The sequence below is a fragment of the Oxyura jamaicensis genome, chromosome 18, assembly GCF_011077185.1.
Source record: "Oxyura jamaicensis isolate SHBP4307 breed ruddy duck chromosome 18, BPBGC_Ojam_1.0, whole genome shotgun sequence".
NCBI classification, from domain to species: domain Eukaryota; kingdom Metazoa; phylum Chordata; class Aves; order Anseriformes; family Anatidae; genus Oxyura; species Oxyura jamaicensis.
The window spans coordinates 7,822,357-7,836,896 of NC_048910.1; the positions used below are offsets into that span (position 1 = coordinate 7,822,357).

Sequence of the window (14,540 nt, forward strand, 5' to 3'; positions counted from 1 at the left end):
TTAAGAACATTCCTTGTTCTTGTATCTGAAGAGAACTCATTAAAACATGATTAAAATGGAAAAAGAAATAAAGTGATGTTTCTGGCCTAAAACAAAAATGCAACAATAATAGCACTGATATGAGAAAGAGAAAGACTCTCAGGAAAGACAAAGCACTGTGGTTCCTTCAAATGCTTTCATTTTTATTCCAAAGAGTCTGGTAATGCGTCGCTGTTCCTTTCCAACCCCAATATCCTCAGAAAACCCAGAGCCCTGAGCTCTCGAGGGACAGTGAAGTTTTCAGTCCCCGAGCAGTAGGCTGAACTGCATTTATTAATCTCTAGTCTATGTCACCAGGGACCCTAACGTTAGGTACTGTAATTAGTCACCATGGGGGTTACAAATTCCAAGTCAAAGACAAGTGTACATAATTGATGTCATGGCATGAAGAGGAGCTGACGAGCCCATTAAGAAAGCTGCCTGTCACTCTCAGAACATAGTGCTCCTTCAAATTAACTACAGAAGTGTTGTAAATGATAAAGATGCGGAGAAACAGGAAATAGGACACCCGCTGTGTTAAAGAATGACTGTCTTCTTGTTGGCTATTTGGAAGACGCAACTAAAAGGAATCATCCTGTTAAAGGCAAATGTGTGGATGCAATTAATCTCATCTTGTTCATGTAGTGTAGGCACTTCAACCTTAAGTTCTCAGAAGTATGTATGCGCTTAACTAGTTTTGATTTTATATGCTGAAGCAGCACAAAAGTAGCACAGTAATATGGGCTATGGTGTTCCAATAACCACTTAGGTCCCTGCAGTAAATGATATAAAAAAACAAAAATCAGCAGTAAATGCACACCAAGTGGGAAGTCCCGTGGCTGGCTGAAGATAACTGAAAAGTCCATTTCACTGCTGTGCTCAGAGATGTTAGCTACAAAACTCTGGCGTTTATTTCAGTCAAGGTTTATCACTGCTTGTCCCGACTGTCACCTATACACAAATTAACCTACTTACAAATGAATACAGTGTCAGGGAAGTAAGGGAAAAGGCCTTAATAACTTCAGCATGTTCAGAAAATACAGTTTCCCTCTTACAAGAAAACTGCTTAGCCTGCAGGAATGAAGTTTTGCCACAGCACAAGAGGGTTCTACAAGAGGACTCCCCCAGGCGAGGGACAACTACTGCACACAGAGGTGAGCAGCACAGCAGGGTAATTAGCAGTGTGGTTTCTGGTGTGGCTGGGAGAAATCGCTGCTCTCCAAGTAAGGAGAAATTTAGGCTGCTACAGCCAAATTGGAATGGCAAGTCGGGTGCAGCTGGGAGCGCAGACTGTGGCATGCAGCCCTGTGTTCGGGGCATCTCTTCCTTGAACCCGCAGCATGTGAGGTCTGGTTCCTGAGAGAGAAACATTACCAGGTACGCTCCTCCTTGCTCTAACACCTTTCAGCTTATCATAGTGGAGAGTGCTTATTCCAAAAAAAAGCATAGGTAGTGACAGATTCCGATTCTGGGCAGGAGCCTTAAGTGAGTAGAGGTGAGCAGATAGATATACCACAGAAATGCTTCTAATTCCTTGTTAAAACCGAGAGCACTGCACAGCCTCCTGAACACTTTCAGTACTGATTGCCTTTAGTAGTTGTTCACAGTGCTGAGGCCAATGCAACATCTATCTGCAGCTGTCCTTTTTCCCTGTCACCTACCATGTTTCCAAGGGAAACCTGCATCTCTGGCACTTCCCAGACAGGAAAATTGGGTCTGCAGTAATCCCAAGTACCTGTGATAAGACGCTCGGCTCTGTCATGGAGGCCGAAGGCTTTGCGAGCAGGGAAGGACAGCGAGTCAGCTGGATGTACGTGCATTATGCCATGTCCCTGCCAGGGCTGGAGCCTAATTGGATTGCACAAATGCGACTTCTGTGTCTCTTGATCACAAAACCAAATTAAACCTCAAGAACTTTCAAACAAATCCCTACCTGAAAGTTTGCCTTGAAAAGAAAGTGCTGATAGCTGGTATCATTTCAGGATGAGAGTAAAATGAAAACTCCAAACAAAAACTATTGCTTTAAAGCAAGTTAGAAGAGAAGCAAAGCAAAGCACGAGCAGCAAATCTGCTGAACTCCTGGGTGTACTGAACAAAATCAGCCGTGTGATAATGATGGGATTTTCTAGAAGACCTTTTAGGCATGCAACTTCTGTATTAATTTATTCAGAATTCCCTAGAACATCTGTTTCTTCTCTAAAATGAGAATAACAGCCACTTTTTACAGTGCAATGACAGCTACAGATGAAAGCATGGTAATTACCACTAGTGACTACTGCCTAACAGATTTTCTTGCAAGTTTCTCTGTCAAGAGTTTTTTTTTTTTAATCTACATGCGGATTCTGGATAAGAACCTCAGCCATGATAGCCCCAGTTCATGCAATTTTGGGAGGGAGGGGGGATTAACAGTGAAGCCTCTTGAATCCAGGTCACAAGCAGGCTCCCCCTTTCCAAACGTTTGTGCGTGATTCAGGGTGCAGAGATGACGGCTGCTGGCAGGCTTCCCCTGGGGCCACCGCGGCAGTGGCTCAGGGTCTCCAGGGCAGCCTCTGCTGCATTCACAGCAAGGCCAGGACGCGTGCGGACACCCCAGTTCGTCTGCAGAGCATGAGGCAAGCAAACGTTGCCCTCCTTGTGCAAACAGCAAGGCACACAAAGTCACTAAACCGGATTAGTTTGGTACGATCCCAGCACTCAGGCAAAAGCTTGCCTCTTGAACAACTCCGTGAGCATACCGCTGCGAGATCACTTGGCACCAGGCTGTTCTGATCTTTATGCAGCCGCATGAGCAGTTGTAAGACAGGGACCAAAAAGCCAAGGGACGGGGAAACATGGGCAACTTTCATGCAGAGCAAAATTCTGCTGTAAGAAACCTGGCTGACATCTCTGTGTGCAGCAGGGAATGGCAGCTATTGGAGCAGAAAGAAACCCCACGCCTGAATGAAAGCGAAGAGACCTTAGGGAGGCCCCAGCTCTGGGTGTGCAGGGCCAACAGGGCTGGGCTGGGTGAGCTCCCACGTGGAGCTCGGTGCCACGTCCTCCTGCCAGGGCCCAACAGCTCCTGCCCTGCAGCACCTGCTGCCTGGAGATGAGAGAAATCAGACAGCATTTTGTAATTTTGAGAGGAACTCCTCCAAATATTGGGAATAAATCACACCTCCTGTTATCTAGCATAAAAATGGAAAGCTTAAAATTATCTTTTTTTTTTTTTTTTTTTTTTTCAGCAGTTGATTTGTAGACTCTCATTGGTGCTGTCTGTGCTGATTCCCAGTCATAAGGGTGTCTCTGAGTGCTGAAATACATGCTCTCTGAATGAACCAAAAGTGCAAAGTTTCGCATCTGTAACTGCAATGTGTGTTAGAGCTACAAAATCCTACCCCAGGAACTCATGCGTATTTTACTTCCTATTAAAATTTACAAGCAATTTTAGAGGAGAGGAAAGTTCATATTTATAATAAAGCCAGTGTTACCTTTTCAGAAAAGACGGATCCTTTTCTGATCTGTATGGCAGAAACACAGTGTTTCCACAGATGTCTTTGATTTTAAAAACCAGTCTGCGTGGCAGTGAGGTACAGTACCAGAGAAACTTCAACAGCCCAGTGAGAGTGAACTGTTTCAGCAGAGATTACTTATGAGCTACTAATCTTACCATAATCATGCCTTTGACTGGCTTCCAAAGGACCTTGGTGCAACTTGTATGTAAAGCGGGTTTACCTACCAGTAACCCCGAGCAAGCTGTGCTTTCTTACGGGCACTATCCTGCACAGATTTCCTTTTCAAGCCATCTGACATGAAGGCTAGGGAGTGCTTCCACCTCCCTCTGATGGGCTGAGGACGGCTCAGCCCTGGAGAAGTGTGTGATGCCTGGCAGGATCGAACCCTCTTGCCCTGGCAGGGCTCTTGGTTCAGGTTTCCTGCGAGGAGCAGTTATCAGACAATTTGTCTGTGCTAGCGAAGTGCAGCAACCTGTAGTGCCCAGAATCAATACCAGCTTGGGTGCTAAGCAGCTGCCATCTCCCAGCCTCGGAACCACGCATTAACAGGGCTAGAGAGAGCAACAAGAGGGTGCTTGTGTGAGGTGCAGGCAAATATAACGTACTGCTGCAGAGCTCATTGCTAGAAACATGTACCTGGCTGATGTGTCCAAGAGGCTTGCAATCTCCTAGTACCTCCTAGATGCACTTGTGCCAATTCCCACACAAGCTTTCTGGATCTGGCATCTTTTCAAGACTATCATCTGCATTCCTCAGTGGCAGCCTAATTCCTGCAGGTCAAGCTCCATTCTCCCTTGACTGTAATTTGATGCTCTGCCTTGTCACCTGATATGACAATGCTGGGCTTTGTTTCCATTATGGTTTCCAAAAGACTCCCCCACTTACAGACAGTTTTGTTTCCTATTCTCCGAGGTTAAAACTCCAGTGTAATGAATTATAAGCAGACCAAGGATGACCCGATTTCTCAAACGTATGACCAGGGCACAAGATTCAGACAGCTGTGAGAGTCCATGGATGCCCAGATCGAAAGCCTACTGCTCCAGCGAATTTCAGATAATGAGACAATATGGCACTGCTCACAAGAAGGGACAGCTTTTCCGAGGAAGAAATCACATAATGTAACATTTGGCAAGTCAGTTAGATAATGACCAAGAAAAAAATAACGGTGTTGGATGTCTGATCAAAATACAGAAATATTCTAAAAAGCTTGCCTAGAAGCTTGCACCAGTGGGAATTTTGCTGCTGTTGCGTGGAGGCTTTGCAGCCATGGAGACATCTCAAGTGCCCTTTGGCTTTGGTTCTATCCAGGACAGGGGAAGAAGCGTCTGAAATAGCAGAATAGGCAACACTCGGTCCTACAAGGGCCAGTGCAGTGCTGTGACAAGCTGAGTGTATGGAGTGTACCTAATGGAGTTACCGGGTGAAATGCTGTATCCATGGTATCTACGGAGGTGACTCATGTCACCGCTACAAATTCTAACTTGCTTGCAGAAAATATATCCTAGTAAAATCTGCATTTGTACTGCACTTGCACAACAGCCTTGTGCTTAGATTCCAGTTCTTCCAACTGCTAACAGTGCACACGGCTCAGAGGAGGACGAGGCCCAGGTGTAAAACAGCTGCGGCCCAACAAAAGCTGTGCTGGGTGTGTTCTGCCTCTCCTGTTCTCCACTGGAAGCACTTGGGGCTGAGCACCAGGCACCGTACCCCCGGCAGCACACAGCCCTCCCTGGGCTGGGCATTATCAGGCATTGCTGTCTGTGCATCAGATCAGCGCGGGAGCCTCTCTGTGTACGTCTTCAAGAGCTTAATGCAGTAACTGCAATTCAAAGCATTTGCTCCACATAGAACTGAGTAACTGAATCCTCTCTGACATCGTTAATGCTTTCAGCTGTTAGGAATATAGTGATGCCACCTGGAAAGAAACGTAGCTGCAAATGGGATAGCCATTAAATAGCTGCATGCCAGCTTATGTGGATCTTTCCTGGGAAGCAAGAATGTTGCAGCAGAGAAGCTGGAAGTTCCTAGAAGAAACAACAGCCATTGTAAGGTAAAGGCATCAGGCACAACTCCACTGACAATCTGGAATTCACATCAGCAAATAGCTTTGGATGCTATTTGTCTGGCCTCCACAGGGGAAAGAAGAAAAAAAAAAAGGGGGGGGGGGGGGAGGCAGTGGAAAAAAAGACATCCAAAATGGGAGAAATGCCATTCATTTCTGAGCTCAGTACCACTGAAGCAAATGCAGAGATGTCAGCTGGTTTCAGATCATGTTGCCTACCCACCTAGTTTAATGAGTAGGGACATGGCCTCCCTCTCCTTCTCTGGCAAAATGCTGAGGGATGTGAGTAACTCCACTGGGGAAGAGAGGACTGTACTTGGGTCTGTTCTGTAGTCAGAGGTCTTCTGGTAATATGAATAACATTTTTAATAATATACTGAATTCTTAATGATTTTAAAGACAACTAGCCAATTCTTTGGAAGAGATAAGTAACTTTCTCAGTACAAGAACCTGTTTCTCTTGCTGTGCTAAGAAACATTCCCTAGCTCAGTGAGGGTGCAAAAAGTCAGGAAGATGAGTTGGTTCAACACTACAAAGTTTTGAAAAAATATTAAACTGATAGACAAGCGCTTCTCCTCCATCCACATTCACAAACCACATAAAATCTAATAGTTCTATTAATTTTCTGCATACATCGTTGCACACCTTATGATTCTAATAAAATGGGAAAGTAATTGTTTTGGATTTCATCGGCACCTCCCTTACTATGTACCTTTCCTAAGATTAGTAACTTCACAGTGTATTAGATTTCAGGTTACCCTAACCTTGGTTAGTTTAAATGTGTAACAGCGTTTGATTCAACAGCAAAGGATGGGTAGACAGTATTCCAACATTGCTGTGAACATCTGTTCTGAGTTACCAAAATTCCAGCTGAAAAACAAATATTTCCACTATAAATCAACCAAAACATTACCCTGAATGTTGTAACAGATGCAAAATGATTCTGGCTCACTCTGTCCTGCGGTTTGGCTCCTTCCTTAAAATTGCTGTGAATGTATTTATTTACACACTTCAAGAAATACATGTTTGAAACGGCTATTTAGGCTTACTTAGAATGTGTCTGATGTTAGTTCAAAGACAATGGGCACTTGATAGACTATCCTTATTAACTACAGACACTGCCAACTACCATAAACTCTACAGCTTTCTAGATACACCTGGTCCAGTTCAACCCTTAAAGCACTTTTCTGCCCAAGTGCTCTGAGCACTTCAACCCAACACCACTTGAGTTGGTGACTTGGAGTCTGAGCAAGGGGGGCTGCTTGGGTTTCTTAATTCTATTCCACTGTGCTCTAGCGTGGGTGGTGGTGGTGGTGTTTTTGGTTGGTTGGTTTGGTTTGTTGTTTGTTTTTTTACCCCCATTGTTACTGCTGCTAATCATCTTTAGTTTCATGAGCCAAATGAATCAGAAGTGATATGGACTTAACAGGGATAAAGAAATTAGATTTGTTTACTAAACATGAAATTTAGAAAAAGGCTTTGCAAGAGACTTCCCTGGTTAATGGTCTCAGTTTGTGAATAAAATGCTCAGTTTAAGCAGACGTTGTAATTCCATACTTTTAGGTGTTTAATTGCATTAAGCAGCATATGAGCAACTCTAATTAAAAATGCTTCCCTTCTTAAAAATGTTTTGTATGTTTCAGATAAGTCAGCCCAGGAGGGAACCGTAAGTAACAAGAAAATCTTGCAATGGGGAAAGAAAAATGTCATTTCGGTTTATTCCTCCTTCTTTGCGCAATATATACTTTTCTGTGGAAGAAACAATGCTGTGTTTTGAGGATGATGTTTTGTAGTCATTAATCATTTTCTGTCCTAAATGCTCAGAGGAAAACTGTGTAGACTAAATATAACTGTGCCTTTTGTGATGGTTGGGAAATGGGAGCTGCAGGCTAGTTATCCAGCCCACAAACAATAGGAACACATGGTCCACCCAAAGATGTGATGATGGCAAATGGAGTACTTAAGGGAAGTAAAAGGGAACAGTTTACCCTGTCATTGTGACTGCAGCATGTGTTGGACGGCAGCTTTCAGGAGTCTGTTAAAGTGAGTAGCAATCAGAGAGGGCTTCAGCCATAAGCACTCGCGTTACTCCCCTTCAGAGATTTCAAAGTCGGCATGAAAGTATAGGACCTTATTTTCTAAAGGCAATTTGTTAATGCATAATAGTAAAGAAATCCTGCATATATTCAAGCAGCATAAAAATGTGTATTTTGCTGAACAACTCTATTTGTGAAGAGATTGAAACACATCCTATATAAGAGACAGCAGGCTGCATCCCCTTTATGGCATTGTATATTTGCTTTATATACTGTTAATTAGACCTAATTTAGGACTCGAAAATAAAAAAAATCTCATTAAAATTCTGATTAGTGATGCTGGCAAGCAGCCATCTAACAAGCCTCTATTTCTTCCTTTGATAAGTTTGAAACAACTACAGCAAGCAGTAAAAATAAGATCACAGCCTTCTTTCTTATGCCAATCAAAATAATGTATTCTCCAGGTCATAAGCCATTTAAGGGGAAATACAGGAGGACATCTTTATTTCCTTGCATGCACACTCTCAGATGGCTGTAAGTATGCTTATGCCTTTTGGCATTAAAAAATAAACAAACACCACTGCCTATGAAAATGCTAATTGTGAGCCTTCATGAACAACTTACTCTGCAAGGCAATTAATTAAAGATTTTTTTTTAAAGGTTTAAAAAGCGAATGGGAAAAATTAATAGAGAACTGTTTTAATATGACACTAGTTATGTCTGATGGATATGTCTGGATAGGTTTCTGCCTGAGGCTTTCAGTATAGCTTATAGTCTAAGTGCCTGACCAGGAAAACATACAAGCAAGAACATCTTTAGTCCATATATAGTCAATTATGCATCTACATTTCTGCAGATCAGAGCAGATAATTTTAAAAGAAAACATGAGTCTTAAAAAAATAAAGTCAAAGGCAGAACAAAGAAACAAGCAAGCAATCTTTCTATGGTTTCTTGTGTCTGTATGGGTATTTAGGGTTTATATGATGCAGCTGTCAGCTACTGTTGTTTTTATTTAACTTACACATTTCACTAAAATGCATGAAAACAATTTACCAAAGCTGAGCATGTTTGAAATGGCAACTACTACACATCTCTTTAATGTACATCTTTTCCATACACATCTGCCCTTAAGGGAGATGTGAGTAATTCAACCACTCTTCTAAAAGAATGTATGGGCAGCAGGACTTCTGCAGGGGGCTGTTGACTACAGCTGAAGGGGGAGGTAGGAGGACTCGTGGTGCCCAGCATCTGCTCCTTGCACTCAGCACAATTCCTGGTGTGCTGCTGCTCCATCCTGCGTCACAGCAAGCGGCAGCCCTGGATGCTGCTGAGGCAGAGCCAACAAATGATTATGGGAAAATACCTCCTCTTCTTTTGATAAACACTGAAGCATATGACAAGCACAGATTTTGGATGCTCACTGAGTATCAGTAAAGCTGATTCTATGCTTGGAAATACATTTTAAAAATACAAGTTACTAATACTCTTTTTTCCAAGCCCTTTTAAACTGTAATCTTTAGCGATCTAATCAGAATTGCTCTGTCAAATGAAGTATGGTGATACATGCACAGGATCCAGGGTACATTTTCGTCTTAAAATGGTGTTCATTGTTCATCTCTGCATTATGGCATTTGCAAAGTAGGTTTCCAAAAATACAGGAACCTGCTATGCTGCTATTAAACATATTCAATGTGTATATTCTGATACTGAGATAACAACTAGTTTCCAAATGAAATCTCTAGTAAGAGATTTAAAAAATAAAATGGGCCACAAGAGAGACATGAGGATAAATTTTAAGGAAGGGTGCTGCTGCCTATTGCTTTTTCACTGCTGCATGTAACTGAAAGTCGGAGTATTTCTTAAAAAAAAAAAAAATATTTCCTAAAGAGACATATCATGACTTAATGCCTTTGTTTGCAAGCTTGATTGTTGTCTGTTGGAAAACTGGGAAAAGTCCTGCAGATCAGGCTTCCCTGCCAAAGAAATGAGGTTTACCATATTTCTGGGGTCTTAATACCATGGGATTAAAACTGGTTTGGGTTCTCTGCAATTTTTTTTTGAAGGGGGGAAACCCAGGAGCGAGCTGGGTGTTGCAGAACTGAGTGCAGAAATACAGGACAGACAGGAATCCCAGGCTCAGGGCAGGGGCCTTGCAGGACTGGACCCCAGGGAGTACTGGTCAGGTACAGGGTGTTTGGTATCAAGTTTTACAGATCCAGATCCAATAAGCCTATGCATGCAGAATACTTCTGGCTAAATTCTGCCTGACCTTCCCCAGCACCATGCCTCTGGCAAGCTCACTGAAAACAGCCATTTGAAGTCAGAGAAATCTGGGTCATTGGCTTCAATAGGAACTGTGAATAAGGAGGAGATGCTCAGCTCCTGCACCTTTCACTCTTTCCTCCCTTTCACTCTTTCCTCCTTTTCCAGCTCTGCCTGTTTTATTCTCTGCTCGTGGGTGCTCTTCCATCTCCAGTAAAACCAGTGCCAACTTCCAAAATCAAACAGCCTGAGCATGTAAGAACAGCTATTTCTAACTGTCTTCCTGCTGCATGCAAGCCAAAAGTGAGAAAGGAATAGGAATGGAGCACAGAGGAATAAATGGAAGGATCGAGTTGTTTCTCCCATTGGCACTAGCTGGGAGTTGTCCTTATTCAGAGAAATATCTGACTGCAAAACAGGCCAGCTACTTCTTTATCGATGGTCTTTGTCCAGCTCTGTCATCTCATTTAACTGGTTGGTTACATCTACTGGGTCTAAATAATCCCCTAAGGCACCAGGCACTTGAAACAGGCTTGAGAGGCTGGTTAATGCTTTACAAGGTTACGGTTGCTTTAAAAAGCATAGCAAAGTATTTGTTCCAAAAATGCAGTCATCATTGAGAGTAACGCTTGCTGGGTTCAAACCAGGTCAGCTGCCCAGGCACGTACATGTATTTGATCTACTGTCATGGTAAGGGCTGACTGTAAATGTTGGCAGGGAAAATTATTAATCTTTCAACTCACAGCACATAAGCAGCAACTAGTAATTCTTATTTTTCTGAGAACTGGGATGTCTTTTGGAACCACCTCAGATTACTTCAGAGAAGTTCCTCTGCCATCACCCAAAAGCAGTTCCAAACCTGTCTTTCCTACTCTCAATTAAGTCTTTAAAAAAAATAAAAAGGTGGGGGCAGATCATGGTTCTCTCGTGCGAGGTGACACAGCGGCTCACTCTGCTGTATGCCACGTGGGCAGCAAATGGCGGTGGAAGCGTTGAAGGACCGGAGGCTGTGAGGACTGGGGAGGGCCTTGGCGGGGGCAGCCAAGCAGGGGTCCCTTCTAGAACCCCTGTGATGCTGCCGGGAGCGTGGGACAGGCTTTGCTCCCTGCAGAGGCTGCTGGGTTTCAGCTGTGGTGGCGGTGAGGGCAGCCAGGTGTGGGGCTTTTTGTGAACCTCTGAGTAGCGTGTCAGCCGCTCAGGGGGAGATGTAACACCGAGGCCGACACGGGGCTGTTTCACTGCTTTAGAACACAGCAGAGCTCAGAGAGACTGAATACATACGTATACCCTACATAGGTAGGCTTTCCCACTCCCGTGCACCTCCTCCCCCCGCCTGGGGGGGCCCTTCCCTCAGGAGGGAGCAGCACGCGGCGGAGTCAGGCCCCCTCAGGGGCCGTGCGCGTGCCCGCGCCGCCGCCTCAGGGGCCGGGGCCGCGCGAGGTGAGCTGAGGCGAGGCGCGAGGCAGGGGGCGGGGCGCGGCCGTTGCGGCGATTCCAGGCTCGCCGCGCCCCGCCATTGGCCCAAAGTAGGTCAGGCCGCGCGCTCACGTGACGGCCCCGCGCGCCTAACGGCCCCCTCCCTCCGCTCCCCCTTCACTCCCCCCCCCCCGCACCGCCGCGTGAGGGGGGCGGCCGTTGAGGCGGCGGGAGGTGAGGGCAGGGCTGTGGGGAAGGAGCCCCGCACGTGCCCGTTTGTGAGACTCCCTGCTGAGAAAAAACAAGGAAAAAAAAAAACAAAAAACACACAAAAAACCAAAGCCTACATCAGCTGGGCACCGCCGCTGAGGTCCCTGTGTGCCCCCAGCACCGCCGGAGTGCCTGAGGCACTGGTATTGGGTGGATGTGGAAGGATGCCCCCACGTGTGGCGGTGTTGGCACCTCAAGTGGTCTCTTCAAATTTTCTTTGCTACAGAATAAATACATTTTAAAAATCTCGGAAAATGATATATTAACTTACATGGATGCAGTTCGAAAACTTCAATCTGTGCGGTGAATCTGATCACATTTCTGTGATGGAAACTGCAGGAGCAGGATCCTAAGCGTTGGCTGAGGGTTTTTGGTTTTCCAGTTGGAGACCAGTCAAGGTGCCTTCTATACAAAAAGTCAATAGCTGTCACAGTCCTTCACAAGCCATAACTTGCTCAGTGTGAACGCTAATATGCACCAAGTTGTACTTTTGGCAGGTTGGAAAACGTAGCAGTCCAGTTAACGTGCAGTTAGCTGGGTCTGGGTTGTGTTGGCCTGACCTGGGGTGAGCCAGGGGTCAGCCAGGGGCTGAAATAGCACGAATGAGCGATAGGCCCCTCGAAAAGGTGCAGCCGTCAGTCACTAGCGGGCAGGTACCTGCCCACAGTCCACTTGGTGTCCTGACAGCCTGTGAATTGAGGCTGGTTGGAACGAAACCTGCCTGTGTGGCAAGATGGGAGTTAAATCCCTGCTCCTGTTGCAGTGTGGAATCGAAAAGCACAGCTCCAGCACCGCCAGTACTTGGGTACTTTTCTCAGTTTTTCTGGCTGGTCCATGTATTGGAAAGTGTTGTTACAGCTTCTTCAGCCAGGAAATTCCCAGCTCCTGCACGGTCTGTAATCGTGTTTGGTCCTCAGCATGTCTTGTTGCTTCTTGTTGTTCTGTGCTTGCGCAGATCTAAACATAGTTTATCCTGTTCAATGCCAAGTGGTGAAACAGTACAGCTTTCATGTCATTCGATTTCACTGAAAATGCTACTTCTCTTGGTGTATTTTGTCTGAAATGTGAGTTACATCAATAGCCATAAAAACTTCAGTAATTCTGCCCAAGCCAAGCTTTCATTACATCCCTAGCTAATCTTGCTGGTTACTGGCATTACCTTATATCCCTATTACTTTTACATCTTCTGTTTACTCTTCTTTGTTGCCTACCAAATCTCCTAAACCTATTTTTTACTTTATACTGCACAAAAAAGCATTGTGTACCACGTCTACACACGGCTTGCCAATCACTGCCCTCTTCACGTCCCTCACACTGTACTTTTGCAATTAGAGGCTCTCAGTAACTAGCAATTTGGCCATCTGGGGCACCGCCGGTATGTGTACAATCACTTAATAACCCCCTGCTCGTTTTCCTGCCCAGGTCCCACACACAGTGCTGGGCTGTTACCCCGTTCTCGCTCTCCGTGCCAGGTGGAAAGCTCCTCCACAGTCGGTACCCCCCCCCCGGCTGCGGGCCAACACCATTTTCCTCCCGTGCTACCGGCGAGGGAGCTCTGTGGGGCCTCCGGTGGGTGGCTGGGGGGGGTCGAATATCCCTGCAGGGCGGCCGCGGAGGCCCGAGCTGACGGAACGGGCAGCGCCCGATCCCCGGGAGGCCGCTGAGGGGCTGCCCTAGCGCGGGTGCCGCCGCCGGTTCCCTCAGCGCCGCGCGGGGCCGGCCGCTGGGAGGCCGCGCAACGGTTACCAGGGCAACCGCCCCGCCCCGCCCCGCCGCGTGCCGCTGGGGGGAAAGGGGAGGGGCTACACCCCTCCGGGAGGCGAGGCCATCGAGATGGGCGTGGCCAGACGGAGGGGGCGGGACCATCGGGAGGGGGCGGGTCCATGAAAACGAGGCGTGGCCGCCCGCCCGTCCCCCCGCACCAATGGCGAGGCCGCGGCGCGCCTGACGTCAGCGGCGGCAGCGCCTGCACATGGGCGCGCGGCCGGGGCGCGCGGCGCAGAGCGGGCGGCGGGCGGGCGGCAGGAGGGTGGCAGGCAGGGCGCTGCGGGAGGGAGGCAGGGCGCTGCGCGGCGGAGGCGCCTCTCCCGCTCCCCTGTTCCGGCGGCCCGCAGGCCCCCCGAGGCCCGGCCCGGCTCTGCCCGGCTCCCCCCCCCTGCTCCCGTCCAGCAGCCGCTCCGCTAGCCGAAGGGGAAGGAGCCGCCGCCGCCCCGAGGCAGAGCCCACCATGTCGCGGCCGCTCCCGCTGACCCCCCCGTTCCTGCCTCCCACCTACGGGGTGCTCAAGTCCCTGCTGGAAAACCCGCTCAAGCTGCCGCTCGCTCACGATGACGGTGAGGCTTCCCCCGGCAGCCCCGACCCCCCTTTCCCGCCCCGAAATGGCGGCCCCCGCCCCGATATCGCCGGGTTTATCCTCATTTTGTGCGTGTCCCCCCCGGCGGTGAGGTAACGGGCCGCTCCCGGGGAGGGCCCGAGGCACCGTGCTGCGCGCCGAGCCCCTGCGAGGGCTGCCCGGGGCTGCTGGCGGCGGTCAGAGGGGTGCCGAGGCACGGCGGGGGGCAGGAGGCTGTAGCTGTTTAAAACCTTGGAAATATTTGGGAGAAATCCTGTGTTTCCCTTAAAACCGTTTGTTGGAATCACTGGATATTGCTGTAGGGATAGGTAGGAAATGTGATTTTAACTTTTATTTATGCTTTCACTCTACCCTTGAATTTTTTGCCAGCTGTCCTGCATGTCAGAATGCCTCTTCTGTCAGGCTTTGCCGTTGTAACTTAGTGATGTTAAAACATCAGCAAGATTAACAGCATCATCATTTATCTAAATAATACATTATTTTGTAACTTACTGCTTAGTATCAGGCAGGCAAAGCAAGCAGAAGAGATATTTAATTTGACGCCTCCTTTGCTTGTGTAAGGACTAGCAAGGCAAGGACCTCAATTATTTTTATTTTAAAGCGTGACAAGATAATAAATACCTAAGGTT

At 47.1% G+C, this 14,540-nt stretch overlaps 1 protein-coding gene and 2 long non-coding RNA genes across 4 annotated transcripts in view; all 3 read left to right on the plus strand.

The window, feature by feature from the left end:
• LOC118176040 lies at positions 1-2,933 on the plus strand. The gene is made up of 2 exons (XR_004755260.1): positions 1-941; positions 1,656-2,933. It is a non-coding gene; the product is annotated as an uncharacterized LOC118176040 (long non-coding RNA).
• Positions 2,934-4,185: 1,252 nt separating this feature from the next.
• Positions 4,186-9,183, plus strand: LOC118176039. The gene is made up of 4 exons (XR_004755259.1): positions 4,186-5,562; positions 7,218-7,240; positions 8,075-8,144; positions 8,743-9,183. It is a non-coding gene; the product is annotated as an uncharacterized LOC118176039 (long non-coding RNA).
• Positions 9,184-13,501: 4,318 nt separating this feature from the next.
• Positions 13,502-14,540, plus strand: part of HLF (HLF transcription factor, PAR bZIP family member) — a 35,900-nt gene continuing 34,861 nt past the window's right edge. The window contains exon 1 of one of the 2 annotated variants that reach the window (XM_035342754.1): positions 13,502-13,891. In XM_035342754.1, coding sequence (XP_035198645.1) covers positions 13,531-13,891 — 361 coding nt within the window. In that variant the 5' untranslated portion in view covers positions 13,502-13,530. The remainder of the gene's footprint in view (positions 13,892-14,540) is intronic. The other variant, XM_035342755.1, reaches the window with a different exon arrangement.